At 36.1% G+C, this 15905-nt stretch overlaps 1 protein-coding gene across 13 annotated transcripts in view; it reads left to right on the top strand.

Moving 5' to 3' along the window:
• The window catches only part of WDPCP (WD repeat containing planar cell polarity effector), a 476454-nt gene that overhangs the window by 107882 nt on the left and 352667 nt on the right, over window positions 1-15905 (top strand). For all 13 annotated transcript variants that reach the window (XR_004678560.1, XM_035001441.1, XM_035001442.1 and 10 more), the window contains 4 exons: window positions 3466-3513; window positions 4357-4407; window positions 5919-5989; window positions 6250-6309. Coding sequence is in view for 12 of the 13 variants with exons in the window: in XM_035001441.1 (XP_034857332.1) it covers window positions 3466-3513; window positions 4357-4407; window positions 5919-5989; window positions 6250-6309 (230 nt within the window). In the remaining variant the exon portion in view is untranslated. The remainder of the gene's footprint in view (window positions 1-3465; window positions 3514-4356; window positions 4408-5918; window positions 5990-6249; window positions 6310-15905) is intronic.

Below are 15905 nucleotides of genomic sequence, written 5' to 3' on the forward strand. Positions count from 1 at the left end.
TGAATGCTGTGACAAAAGATAAGATTAATAAACAGGAGCGATAAGAATAGTAGAGTCTCAACATAGGAATACTACACTCAATTACTAATTCTGGGAAAAGCAGCAAAGAGGACGCAAAGAAATTATCAAAGAAATATTACTAGAAATTTTCCTAGAACTAAGAAAATGAGTTTATAGGTTGAAAAGTCCTGTAAGTACTGAACACAGTGAATGGAAGAAGACATATATGAAGGCACATCAGCGTGAAATTTCAGAACACTGAGCATAAAGAAAAAATCCAGAGATCTTATAGCAAAAAAAGAACAAATGGATCACATACAAAGGGTTGGAACTCAGATTGTCCTTGGCCTTTTTAACACTGAGAGTGGACACTATGAAGCAATGGAATCATGTTTTCAAAGTTCAGAGAGAAATTATTTCCAACTTAGTATTCTCTTCCCAGCCAGTCAGTCAGTTGTCAGAAGACATTTTCAGCTTTGTAAATACTCACCAAATTTACCTTCCTTTTCTCATTAAACTACCAGAGCATATGTGTCTTGCCAAACAAGGGAATTAATCCAAGACAGAAGGCACATCTGTCTAGTCAGGAAAATAGACAGTATCTGTGCATCAGACCTAGAAGTTGGGCAGTCCAGAATAGTACTGGATCATGAGGCTCTAGGGGAGATGTTGCCAATGAAAAAATTATACTGATTAGTCATTGAAATGTGAGAGTATATTGGAGATTAATTAGTGTTAACATTCTTTAAAAAGCTTTTATTTATTTGAGAGAGAGAGAGCACCAGCAGGGGGGAGGGGTAGAGGGAGAGGGAGAAGCAGACTCCCTGCTGAGCAGGGAGCCCGATGTGGGGCTCTATCCCAGGATCCTAGGATCATGACCTGAGCCTAAGGCAGATGCTTAACCGACTGAGCCACCCAGGCACCTGTGTTAACATTCTTTTAAAGCAAATAAAAAACAAGGCAATTTTTAACATCAGGGAAGTTGTATAAAAAAAGGAAATGCAATCATATAGTGTACCTACCCCATGCTTCGGTTGTGAATAGTGTTTATGTATTCATTAATATTGTAAGCACTGACTTAACCAAAAACTGTGCTCTAATTATATTGGGAGGATGGGGAGAAGTGTAAGTCAAGTGTCTGTAGGTAGGGAGGGGTACACAGTGGTAAAAGATAACTGAATTCTCAATTTCCATAGTGGATAGGCAATAGATAATATCTACAACTGAAGAATCAAGAAATATTAGAGTGAGAAAACTATTTATAAATATGGAGGAATATACAGAAGAAACAGCTCATAGTTGAAAATAGTTCTAAGGAGGAGAGGGCTAGAACATATACAGTGTGGCAGTGTTGCTTATGTTGAAAGACTTGAGCAGTATACCTGAACTTTTTAAAGCCCTGCCATGTTTGAATTACATATTTTAAGAAGATAGGAAGCCAAAAATAGCAATCTTTTTATACCCCCAAAGACATTGGTAATATCATAATTAATGATATTTTTCTACAAAGCTCAAAGCGGTATCAATGCAAATATTCTTTAAAAAGAAGTATGTGGGGGCGCCTGGGTGGCTCAGTTGGTTAAGCGACTGCCTTCGGCTCAGGTCATGATCCTGGAGTCCCGGGACGAGTCCCGCATCAGGCTCCCTGCTCGGCGAGGAGCCTGCTGCTCCCTCTGACCCTCCCCCCTCTCATGTGCTTTCTCTCATTCTCTCTCTCTCAAATAAATAAATAAAATCTTTAAAAAAAAAAAAAGAAGTATGTGGGGTGCCTGACTGGCTCAGTCAGTAGAGCATGTGACTCTTGATCTTGGGGTGTGGATTCGAGCCCCACATTAGATGTAGAGATTGCTTAAATAAATACAAAAACTTAAAAAAAAAATTCAAGGCCCTTTATGTTCTTCATAGTTCTGTTCTAGAGTTGTAAATATTTGGCTGCACCTAGTGATGGATTATTATACTAGAGAATATTACCTGTGTTTATAATGCTTATGATTCTTAGATTTTAAAAAAACCCACCTTTTTATTGAAGTATAGCATATGTATTGAAAAGTATAAAGATCATAAGGGTATGTTTTGAACTATCAAAAAATGAACACACCCATAAAATCATCACGCAAGAAATAAAATATTATCAGTATCTTAGGAGTGCTACTTATGACCTTTCCCAGTCACCCCTTATTATATATTTTCAACCTATCCAATAGAAATAACTGTAGTCTTTAAAATTATATGTCCTGGGGTGCCTGGCTGGCTCAGTTGGTAGAGCATGTAACTCTTGATCTCGGGGTTGTAAGTTTGAGCCCCACATTGGATGTAGAGATTACTTAAAAATAAAATCTTAAAAAAATTATGTGTCCCAATTATTGGCATGATGAATAGAATGGAGCTTTAATAAGTACACAGGATTGACTCTTTTGAAAAACTCTATTTGAAAAGTTAATTATATGGGGCACCTGGCTGGCTCAGTTGGTGGAGCATGTGACTCTTGGTTTTGGGGTTGTGATTTTGAGCCCCATGTTGGGCGTAGAGATTATGTAAATAAATCAATAAATGTTTAAAATAATAAAAATAAAAATTATAGCTATAATACATTTTTTTTTTCAAGTTTCATGTTTCAGTTTGAGAAAGTTTGGAGCAGTCAGTCACTAGGGGGCAGCCTGTACTGCTTCCACTACTTTAGAAACAGTTGTATCCTTTTGTTAGTAACTAGAATTATTTTGCATGGAGGGAAACAACTATTACTTCAAAGAAAAAGGTATTTCACTATTTACAGATACGAATAAAATGGACACGATTATTTGGTTTTCCTGTAATTCAATTGCAAGGACAGAGTTCTTGGTTAAATCACTCTCAACATCTGGGAAGCCTTGCTTTTGCTTTTGTACCCCCAGAAGAGCACCTGAATTTGAATGGGTTTTGAAGGTTTTTTGAGTCTAAACAAGCTTCAGATAACTTAACCATACGTATGTTTCTTCTAATTTTCTCTTCCTCTCCTGCAAATTTCCCCCAAACACCATACTAGCTTCCAGCTAAACTGGAGAAAAGAAAGCAATAGCTCAGAAACAGGGCTAATTTCATTTGGCATTGCTTAGTGGCAGTTCCTTTTGTTAGCCCCCACCCCCACCCCGTGAAAAATATCAGAGGAAGTGTGAAAGAAAAAAGTTGGTCTTCCTTGATTTCAGTTTTTTTTTTTTTTTACTACTCCTTTCCTCATGCCCTTGTAGTTTTGTGTAAATCTTTTTAGATTAGATTGATAAACCTTCCAGTTCCTGCATATCCCTAGAATAGATGAACTCATGTCCAGATACTTTTGAACTTATTAATTTATAGTAACATAAAAAGATTGTTTCTGTCCTCGCCTACCTGCCCCCTAACCCCAGTCCTGCTGTATCATATAATATGGTTTGGTTTCTTATTCTCCAGAACTTTTTACCATAATCTAATGTTATTTCTTCTTTTCCATAGATAGAGACATAGGGATCTACCAGTATTATGACAAGAAAGACCCACCAGGTAAACTGTCTATTCTACTCAACTAATTTTTATAAATGAAATATTCTAAACTATAAAATACTGACTATTAAAAACTTTTTGAGCTTTAAATTCTAAAGTTAAAAAAAGTCATTTCAGTTCTTTAGAAAAATACTGAGGTTGAAATCTGTTCTACATAAAATAAAGCAATATCGAGAAAATACTGTAGAAGAACATGAAAATTTTCATTTTACTGCCGATCCAACTGATAACTGGACAGTCTATTCACGTTTATCTATCAGTGTCCCAGTAGAGGGCATTGTTAATGCGTGGGTCCCACTGTTGCTGGCCTCCTGGATCCTTACCTGATATCTGAAATAGGCATTTCTGAGTGAATGATCAATTTTCTTTATCTGATTAATCCTGTTAATCCCAGAAGTTTCATGATGGGCCAAAAGGTCTTTCTAGCTAGTTACTTCCTGTTTTGGTCTGTTGAAGTGGGGCTTGTGTGGGCATCCTGTGTGCTTAGCTTGGTGGTTAATAGGCTAACTTCATGATTCTGATGACAGACTGAAGCAGCTTCTGTTCTAGACTCCATTGCCGTTTTTCTTTTCCCTATCTGATGAGATTGTGAGCTCAGGATATTGGCCCACCTGTTGTGCTGTGTAAGCCTTTTTACTACAAATTTAAGAAATACGTCTATGAAATGAAAACATCCACATTATGGCATTTTTTTTCCAACTGCCTTTAAAAAATTTAGCATAATTTGTTAGTCTCAGCAATGTGCATAATATACATTATATGTGTGCATTTAAAATACAAAGTATTTTAATTAAAATAATTTCCACTTTTTTTTTCCTTCTTTCCTTCTTTCTCCTGCCATAGTATCAGTGACAGAACATGGTAACTTAGAAGAAAAGCAGAAGCTGGCAGAATGTAAGCTTACTTTATACTTTTGTGTAATTATTATAAAACTGGAACTTGAATATCCCTGAAGATTCAGTCTTAAAAAATATTTTAAGCTTTCTGCACAAATATCTTAAAGTTATAAATTCCCACTGTTTAGGTATATAAACATATGAGTGAGAATTATATGTGGTAGGCATTTCTAATTTAGACCGTTGAAATCTCTATCCAGTTTTGATAAGATATATGCCTGTGTAAACATAAACTTTCTTAATGAACCATATTTATATCATTTAATATATTTAAAATAAGTGTATCATACTTAAATTCTGATAACATTTTGTTACACACACCATGCCTAAATTGTTTATATGTTTTACCCATTTTAAGAAATTTGAAAAATTGTAAAATTTGTAAAAAAAAAAAAAAAAAGAAAAATTTGTAATGATTAGTATTAGCATTTTATTCTTTCTAGTCTTTTCTGTTCTCAGATATATAGATATGATAATATGGCTACAATGAAAGATGGCTTTAATGATTGGAAATTAAATATAATTTAACTTTTATTTGGAATACAGGTGGAGCTGAAAGTCCTACTTGTTCCCTTGTTTTAAATGGGCAAGCTGACATTTAATTTTTTTCAATGCTGTATTAGTAACTACAATATAAATTTAAAAATTTGCATATATGCTGTATACATCATACATTATGCTTATAGAATGAGATTAATTTGCTGAAATAAGATAAATAGTAATTCTACTGTAAAATTTAAATGTCTGTATATACTATGAGTACGCACACACGATATACACACATACATACAACTCTTTTTTTAGAATTATTATTTAGAATTCAAAGATGAATTTTCGTGATGAAATAGATATGGTTAAATGAATTTAAAATTTTGTTCTTTTACATAAAACTATTTTTAGTTTGTCTTAGGCTAATATTGAGATTTTACTAAATAATTTTATCTTTTAATTAAATGCACTTAAAACAAAACAAAGGCTTATCATTATTGAATTGTGTACATTTTAAAGAGGATCATTTTAAATAAAGTTTTAATAGGTGATGCTTCCTTTTAAATTTATATTCTGTGCATCATATTTTGTGTTTTATTTCTTTCCTCAGTATATCCAGTCACTTGTAGGAATTTTCAGGTCTGAGAGGGTTACTTGCAGAATTTGGAATTTCTTTTGGATTGAACTTTTAATTATTTATATGAGAAAGTTAATTCTCTGGTAAAGAGTTGGTCATTTACAACTAGGTACTAGAATCACAAGACTAGGAAACTTTCCCAGGGATTCTCTGAGCCGTGTTGGTTGTCATTATAAAATTATGATCACCAAGGTTGTTTTGTGGTAAAAATCCTGTTCCTATGACAAAGCCTTTCAAAAGGCTGTTATTTGATGATGGAAATGAAGCCCACTTCCTCTCAATTAAGGAGGTGTTTTATTTTAATCCTCCTAAGGCACACTGCTAAGCAGAGTTTCCTTTTTAAATCTTGTTTAACTAACTGTAGTACATATTTCATTTGCCAGCACGAGATTATCCGTGGACACTCAAAAATAGACGCCCAGAAAAACTTCGAGACTCACTCAAGGAGTTGGAGGTATCTTTCCAAAAGTTTCAAAAATGGCAACAAACAAATCTGTTTTAGAACATCTTTCAACAGTTTTAATTTTCATAAAGGATCAACTCTCCTGGTGATGATAGCTTTGCTTTTGTCTAGTGAGGAGTTCCAAAACAGTTGCATCTTTGTGTGGCATGCTGATCTTTTTTTTTTTTTTTTTTGTGCTTGCAAATCAGAAGCACTCTGATAGCAACAATGTGTATAGCTAACTGCACTCTCTCTTTTTCTGTTTCCTTCAGGAACTGATGCAAAACAGTCACTGTGTGCTGAGCAAATGGAAGAACAAATATGTCTGTCAGGTAAAATGGTTTGACATACTTTTGGAGTGTTTAACCAATGGAGCTGAAAACTATGCAGTAATTGGTATTCTTGTGTTTATGATAGATAATGGACAAAAACTTTTTAGGAGTGGATATTTCATAGTTTGAATTCTAGTCATTCTAGAACTAACATTAGACAGATTGACACACCCACCAGGCTGCCTCATTAATCAATATAGTTGTACTGACACTGTGAACGCTAATAAAAATGGTATTTTTTGTTTAGATTTGTCTGAATGTTGTATTAGATGTTTCCTGGCATAGATTTAATCATATTTTTGAGTGAAGATAAAAGCACAGGACAGAAGGTTTTTTGGCATATTACTCTAATAAGCATTTGTGAGTACCATGCTTATGGAAACTGGCAAGCAGACTAGAGTTAGACCTAACATAAGACATTTGCCCTTATTTTTTGAACCCTCTAAGTTGTGCTGTTTAATACAATAACCACCAGTCACCTGTGGTTATTTAAAAATAAATTTAAACTAATCAAAATTAAAGAAAGTTAAAAATTCAGTTCCTCAGTTGCACTACCCACATTTTAAGTGCTCAATAGCCACATGTTGTCATATATAGATAAAGAACATTTCCATCACAGAAAGTTCTGTTAGCACAGTTAGGACCTAGACAGCATGAGCTACATGTTGAATGGGTCTAGATTCAGGACATAATAATTAGTGACCATTGATCAGAAAATAATGGACAAATGCCTTAGCTTTGTTTATAGGCTTAAGAAATACTAGTTGCCTAGAAAAATCTTGTTTGTGATTAAAAGAATCATTAGTCATATTCTACTCATATGTGTAATTGAAGTTACATTAGTACTACTAATAATTATAACTGTTTTATGGAATTGAATATCCTATATGAATTTAAATTCTTACTTGTTTATAATGTGATTTATTTTAGGTCTAACTATTCTTGTTTGAAGTTTAGGCCTATGGCTCTATCCATAAATCTATAACATTGAATTTGTAGTTATTATGAGCATATCTTAATTGAGTATTTGAATATAGACTATCATTTTAATGGACTCTAGTTTTTCCTCATTTTTTGTTTAAACTAGCCTACTTTTATTCATGAAGGTAACTAGTTACCTCCTCAAATGGCATAAATCATTTTTTTCCAGAGACTGTTTGCAAGGCTGAATTAATATTATTAGCAGCATAATACTTTCTAAATTTGACTTAGGATTCTATCCAAAAGAATGAAATTATTTAAAAATTCATAATTTGTTTTCATTAAAGTTTTAATCAAACTTTAAAACTTTAATACAAAATATGCTCCAGGAAGTTTTAAACTTAGTACAACTCATTGTACTTCTCAATGCAATTACTCACCTTAAAAGCAAGCTCAAAATAATTTGACTGGAGGGCAAGCCTACTACCCATAGTAAAAGATCTGTCTTGTGGCATCCACCCTTACCATTGCACAGGGTAAGTTGGAACATGTCAGGCATCTTAAAATATGCAGTGAAGCATCCCAGTATGCAATCCTTTTTATTTTTTTTAATTTTAATTTTTTAAAAAAGATTTTATTTATTTGACAGAGAAAAAGCGCACAGCACAGTTAGGGGGAGAGGCAGAGGGAGAGGGAAAAGTAGGCTCCCTGCTCAGCAGGGAGCCCAACCAGGGGCTCAATCCCAGGATTCCGAGATCATGACCTGAGCTGAAGGCAGACACTTAACCGACTGAGCCACCCAGGCACCCATAGGCAATCCTTTATAAATAGATGTTATTGCATTTTAATTTTTAAGCAAGTTTGTATGTATTTGTATATAGGGGGAATAAGGAGGAGGACGTCCCTCATTATTAAATTACTTCAATGCAGAAAAGGAATTTTCATGATAGAATATATATAAAATTACTTCTGTAATTTATAGCAAACCGACAACAGTGGTTTCTTAGGCTTTTGTACCAATGAGTCGCTTTTAATATTTCCAATGAAGTGTATTTTTCTGTATGTTCTGTCATATTTTGTGCTTTATTTGTGTGATTGATAAGTTATTCCTAAAATAGACCTTTTACTACCAGCACATTCTTGATGTGATGGTATATTTTAATAAGATAACTTGACTTCCACCCTGCCCATCCTGATTAGTCCCCATATCTTTAGGGCCTTTGAAAGACTTCCTAACATTATTTATCCACTTCCTCAATTTCTTTTTTCTTTTTTTTTTTTTTTTAAAGTTTTTATTTATTTATTTGACAGAGAGAGACACAGTGAGAGAGGGAACACAGCAGGGGGAGTTGGAGAGGGAGAAGCAGGCTTCCCGCAGAGCAGGGAGCCCGATGCGGGGCTCGATCCCAGGACCCTGTGATCATGACCTGAGCCGAAGGCAGACGCTTAATGGCTGAGCCACCCAGGCGCCCCCACTTCCTCAATTTCTAAACAAGACTGTGAGCTAAGTCTTCTAAAAGTATGTGTGTATGTGCATTATCCTAAAGATCTCTAATATCATAGTAAATTAAAAATTTGGTGCTCAAACTAAACATTTTGTTAGTTACAAAAGAAGTACTCCCCAAGTTACTCAAGGGTCCTCCTTTTGTGAGGTGTGGTGGCTCCACCATAATACAGGCTTAAATTTCTTTTTTTTTTTTTTTTTTAAGATTTTATTTATTTATTTGACAGAGAGAGACACAGCGAGAGAGGGAACACAAGCAGGGGGAGTGGGAGAGAGAGAAGCAGGCTTCCCGCAGAGCAGGGAGCCCGATGCGGGGCTTGATCCCAGGACCCTGGGATCATGACCTGAGCCGAAGGCAGACGCTTAACGACTGAGCCACCCAGGCGCCCCCAGGCTTAAATTTCTATTAGTAGTTTCCCCCATATATTTAGCCCTAAAATGGTGACAACTGACCACAACATACTCTTAAAAAGGGGATGAAATTAAAGTTCCTCAGTATCTTGGTGCTAACATAGTTGAACTCTCAGTCTTTGATTATGGCCACTCCTCAACTAATGTAAATCTTTTACCCCCCAAAATGGCAAATTTAAGACTTATGGAACTTATCTTGGTTGTCTTTTTTTTAAGGGATCGTTATTTCTTCAAAAGGTCTAACTGTTTGGAAATCAGCGGGACAACTACAGAGACATAAAGGATTTCAGAGGATACATTTTGAGCTTAGGTTTTTCCTTCTGTTGAATAATGAGATTTTATAGGTTGTCATCATAACCAACGCTTAGTTCATGTTGTTGATCCAATGACCTATAAATTGTACCATTTAAAAATAATTCCCTCCACTTGCAAATTCAAAAGTTTTTAAATCAAGATTTACCTGTACATATGCTCTGTATGAAAATTGTTTTTTAAAGTTGGTTTTTCAGGCTATGCCTATTCCTAGTTTGAAATGCATTAAAAGTATGAGATGTAATTTAGAGATTTATTTTCACCAGCTATCAAAATATCTCTCTCTCTTTTTTTTGGTTTTCCTAAAATCATTTTATTATAAGAAAGTGTTTAATAATTTCCACTTTGAATTTCTTAAACCATTTTACAAACTATTCATTTTATAAATATTTTACAAAGGGAATAATAGTTTCAGCATTCGGAGACTATTAAATTGTATACCACTATGGTGGAATTTTTAAATTCTTTTAATTATTGTGCTTTAAGTCACATTCATATTTACAGGTTATTACATAATTATTTAAAAGCAATGTTATCGTTAAGATAGATATAACATCATATATGCCGATTTTAGATTAAATTATTTGAATCGAATATGTATAGTCAGCTACAAAAGTATATGATATAGTTAGCTGTACCCTGATTTCTTTCTATAACAGTTCCACATTTCTGGATACAATTTTAAAATGCCAGTGGGGAGCCTGGATACAATTTTAAAATGCTAGTGGGGAGCCTGGGTAGCTCAGTTGGGTTAAGCGGCTGACTCTTGGTTTCAGACTGGGTCATGATCTCAGGGTCCTGGGATGGAGCCCTGCACTGGGCTCTGTGCTCACCTGGAAGGCTGCTTGAGGATTCTCTCTCTCCCTCTTCCTCTGCCCCTCCCACTGCTCAGGCTTTCTCTCTCTAAAATAAATAAATATATCTTTAAAAAAATGCCAAGAAAAGATAGTTTTCTTTTTTGGTTCTTATAATGAATTACTTGACATGCTATGTAAGAATATAAATTATTTTCTAAGCCTACCACAGATAAATTGTGAGTTTATGGAACTCATTTTATCATAATTTCCTCAGTTGTAACGTTGATAGCATCATTAGCTGATCTTCTCTTTCATCAAATTCTATTGAAAATCAGTTTGGTTTTCTCATAAAATAATAATTGACAAACCGTGACTTCAAGTTACAACTATTAGAAACAGTATATTACTTATATAAAACTTATCACACTGTATTTATTGAGTGCCACCATTATGGGATGCACTAAGGAAGTGTAAGATGTGGGCCGAGTCCCCAGTATAACCTAATTAAGGAATATAGACACATGAAATCACTAAGACACTAATGAGTACTAAGTTGTAGGATACCAGGTAAAAAGATAATAAAGTTTAGTGAAAAGATAGTAAGAATTTAGAGAGAAGCCATAGAGATTAGCGTGGCATTAAGATGTAGGATAAAACAGGAAAACTAGAGGCAGTTTGTATAAAGAACAAATGAGATAGGATAATTATTTTCTGGAAACACCAACCCAGAGGGTTTCTGGATTTGAAGATGCTAAGCACAATACATAGTAGAAGTGAGGTGGCTAGACTGAGAATAAGGGGATTGAGTGAGAGTCTGTATCTGGAATGGTGAGATCTTCCTCAGCTCTTTCCCCTCTCTAGCCGTGAGGTGTAAGTCTGTGTGTAACCTGTTTAAGGGATCCTTCTCTGAAAAAAATAGATTATTCCCCTCCCCCACCCGTCGACCCAGAGCAATGGCTATAGATACCGATATTTGGTAGTTTCCTTTGAAAAGGTAGATGTGCCAACCAATATCCTTAGAGTGGAGTTATAAGTTAATAAGCTTACCAATGCATAACAAGTTCTCATTCAATTTTTAAAGAGACTTACTTTTAAATATAACCAGAGAGCTAGAGATTATGATACTTTTGAAGAAATTCTCCACCTGTAAACCCAAGATCTTTGTGTATGAGTTTAAAAAAAACTAAAAGAATCAGGGACAGTGCAACAAACAGAACTAAATTCAGGGAATTAAAATTAACCCACAGAGATGTAAGAGGAGCTGTTCATCTTTAAAACAAGAATAGGAAGCTATTTTTAAAAAAGGAATACTTGGGGAAAAGGGAAGGGCCTCTTGGGAATTAAAAATATGACATCATTTAAATAGAAAAACTAATAGAAGAATTGAAAGAGAAAGTTCAAATATCGCTGTACTGCAGAACAGAATGACAAAAAGACAGAGGATCTTTCATAAGAAAGAAGTGAAGAGAAATCTTAGGATGATAACTGTGCCTTAGGCCTAGAGAGCAACTAGTCCAAATTGGGGCAGGGGACAGAAGATTCTACTAGGAATGTTGGAGGGAGGGAGGGAAGAAAAGGAACTGATAATTCTAATATCTGATCTGATACAGAACTTAAAAAAATAATAAATAAGAGATAAAGGATAGAAGAGAATTAAATCTTGATTCATGATAATAGGAAATCAGTAGTAATGACTAAATAAATAATATATGGAAGACATTGCTAGTTGCTTGCCCAATATCCATTTTTTTTATGATCAGACCCTGATGTTCCCAGTGGCAGTGTGACCAGTTTAAAGCACTCAGTTACCCTGTTTCTTCATGAAGCTGGAGGTGGCTATATGAAGTAGCTCTGGCCAAAGTAAGCACAGGTCACTGGTAGGACTTACAAGAAAACTTATTAAGAGGCCAGACTCGCCTGGGATGTGCCTTTTCAGTTTCTGCTCTTTGCTTGCTTCTAGTTTGGATCTGAGATATGCCTGAGGGGCGGGGGCCCATTTTTAACCATTTTTTCCACTCAAGGCATATATATATATTTTGTGTCTACTATATGCCAGATAGTATTCTCAATGCTGGGGATACCAGTGAACAAAAAGACAAAATGACCAATATTCCTGTTCCCCTGTGGTTTACATTCCAGTAGGGAGATAGTCATGAAAATATTGATAAGTAAAATTTAGAGTATATAAGAAAGTAAAAACTGTTAGAGAAAATCAAAGCAAGAAAGATAGGGAGTTAAGTGTGGGGGATGGTGGGGCATGATGGGCCTGGTATTTGGTGACCAGGAAAGGCCTTACTGAAATACCATGTGATTAAGGCATGAAGGAGCAAGCAATGGAAGATACCTGGAAAAGAGAGTCCCAGGTAGAGGGAACAGCAGATACAAAGGCCCTGAGATGGGAGGATGCCTGACATGTTTGAAGAATGGGAGAGAGTCAACGTGACTAGAATGGAATGAGCAAGGAGAAAGAGTAGCAGGAATTGAAATCAGAGGAAATTAGACACTAGTTATATAGGACCTTTTAAGCCTTTGATAGGACTTGGCCTTTACTCTAAGTGAGATGGGATACCCTTGAAAGGTTTTGAGCCGAGGAGGAACTTGATCTAATTCGCTTTTCAGTTGGATCGCTCTGGGTATTATGATAGGAACGAATTGAAGAGAATGAAGATGGAACAGGTTAGAAGTCTATTGCCATGGTCCAGGTGAATAATGGTGGCCTTGACTGGATGGTAGTGGTTGAGTGGTGAGAAGTGGCCAGATTCTGGGTATATTTTGAATTTTGAGCCATCAGAATTTGCTGATGGATCAATGTGGTAGATAGAAAAAAATTTCTGAACAGCTAGAAGAATGGAGTTGCCATTTATTGAGATGGGAGAGATTCCAAAGTGACATTTTTGAGTGAAATATCAAGAACTCAGTTTTGGACATCAGTGTTTGAAAGGCCGTTAGATATTCAAGTGGAGAAGTCAAATAGTTGAGAGAAAAGTCTGGGTTGGAAAGATGAATTTGGGAGGGAGCCACACAGATGGTATTAAAGCCAAGAGATTGATGAAGATCACCAAGGGAGTGAGTTTAGATATCGAACTAGCGGAAGCTGAAGGGCTGAGTCCTGGGGTCCTCTGGCTTTTGGGGATTGGAGATAGAGAAAGGGAGAGATGGAGCAAGGAGACTAAGAAGGAGTAGCCAGAGCACACTGGAGGGAGTGTATATCCTGGAAACTAGGTTTCAAGAAGAAAGTGAAGTGTTACTGTTACATAAGAAACCAGTAACAAGATGCCTGAGATGGACCATTGAATGGAATAGCACGGAGATCATCAGTGACTTGGATAAGGGCAGTTTCAGTAGATGGGGTGGACAGGAGCCTGGATGGAATATATTGAAGAGAATGGGAAAGGGGAAATTAGGAATTAACAACATAAGAAGAGGTTATGTTATAAAGGAGAATGGAGAAATAGGGCAGGAGCTTGAAGGAGAAGTGGAGTCCAAAGGTTCTTATTTCTTTTTTAGATAGGAGAAATAACATCTATTTCTAGTTGGTATGCTAATGGGAATGACCCAATAGAGAGGGAAAAACTGATTCAGGGAAAGAGGAGAATTAATTGCTCAAGTAATGTTCACAAGAAGCCACTTAATAAAGGGAGAGGGGATGAAAAGTAGGTGCCTGGTACCTGATGATACCATGGACCTGTCTTATCAGGCATAGACTGCCTAACTGCAGATTTCTGGTTCTGTGAGGAAAAACAAACCCATTCTATTAAGTGATTGGGTTTTTTGTTTCTTTGTTCTCTGTTTTTAGGTTTCTGTTACATGCACCTGAATACAATTCTAAGTGACAAAACATGCTTAGAAATGTGGGCATAGAACCAGAAGGAGCTGCTGTAAGAGTTAAAAATGGTCTCATTTGCAAGTGGGATGGATGAGAGGCTATGGTGGGAATAGGCAGTAAACAGTTGTTTTAATTCCAGGTATTCTTCAACATTTTAATAATTTATACATGTATTTCTTCAACTGAAATCTTTTTTTAAAAAGATTTTATTTATCTGACAGAGAGAGGGCACAAGCAGGGGGAGTGCCAGTGGGAGAAGGAGAAGCAGGCTCCCCGCTGAACAGGGAGCCTGACATGGGGCTCGATCCCAGGACCCTGGGATCATGACCTGAGCTGAAGGCAGATGCTTAACCGACTAAGCCACCCAGACGCCCCTTTAATTGAAATCTTTTTTTTTTTTTTATTTATTTGCGAGAGAGGGAATGAGAGACAGCATGAGAGGGAGGAGGGTCAGAGGGAGAAGCAGACTCCCTGCTGAGCAGGGAGCCTGATGTGGGACTCGATCCCGGGTCTCCAGGATCATGACCTGAGCCGAAGGCAGTCGCTTAACCAACTGAGCCACCCAGGCGCCCTGAAATCTTTTTTAAACATGCCCAGAGTGCTTCTAAGAAGCAGATGTCAAGCTGTACTAGGGGGCACCTGGCTGCCTCAGTCAGTAGAGCATGCAACTCTTGATCTCATGTTGAGAGTAGAGATCACTTAAAAAATAAATAAAGATGAAAAAGAAGATGTACTAGGAATGCAGGAGATTTATGGGGGAGATGTGAAAGAGAAAGCGGGAAGGGAGCAAAAGTAGGTGGGAAGGGCCTTTTGACTGGGATGTTGGTCTGAACTCTGAAAGGAGAAAGTGAAGATTGGGTATAAAGGGCCTCAGGCTATATATAGCATGGTGCTGAGAAAGTTTCAGGGAGGATAAATGGGGAGTCCTTGAGCCAAAGTTGCTCATTAGAGGAGTCCCCTGTTGAACTAGCACCTGACCATGCTCAGACATTGGCTAGTAGCCACCAGGGAAAGTGTAGCTTTTGTCAGTCAACTATGACACAGATTCCCAGCCTCTGTTCCTCCTGAAGAAGCTCTGAGTACTGCACATCCATGGCCATCATTCCCACAGATTTACATTAAAAATAAGAACAGGTGTCTCTATATTTGTGCATATACAATACTCTACCTTAGTAATCTTAATGTTCAGCTGGCCAATTTAATATCATGCCTTAATAATTACTCTTTCTTAGGCAAAAAATTAATTCTTTTCCAGGAAAAACAGAAAATTTACATTATAGCTTGATGATCTCAATCCAGAGTTTAATGACCTATGACAATTCACTGATACAGTAAATATTTACTCTTAAAAATACAGTAAGATATGAACCCAGTTTTGGAACGTGGTTATGACACAAAGAAAATTTTGATCTTTATAATAATGTATCTTTGTATCATCAACTAACATTTCATTCCTGTTCTTTTCATAAGTGGTTCTTTCTTTTATTAATTGTTTTCATTTTAAAGTATTTCTTTAAAGAAACTTGTAATTTCCCTGCCTCCGCCCTTGGCATTCATTTCTAATAACGTTTTGGAAGCTTCAAGGTATTTTGCCCCGAAGGAAGCTAGTTCAGGATTGTGAATTTCCCTCATATATTCAGTTATAGTTAATAGTAAATATATGGAAAGCTAAATGAGTTCAAAATCTGAATATCTGTCTCTTGTTGATTTTCATATTTCACACATCCTATTAGAAAGTAACTACGATTATTGAGGAATTAATTTTTTTTCTTTCAATCTCTTTTTATTATGTTTTCAAATGGCTACTAAGTTGTTGGGACATAAA

Source organism: Mirounga leonina, unplaced genomic scaffold, assembly GCF_011800145.1.
Source record: "Mirounga leonina isolate KUSES-001 unplaced genomic scaffold, KU_Mleo_1.0 Mir_125, whole genome shotgun sequence".
NCBI lineage: Eukaryota > Metazoa > Chordata > Mammalia > Carnivora > Phocidae > Mirounga > Mirounga leonina.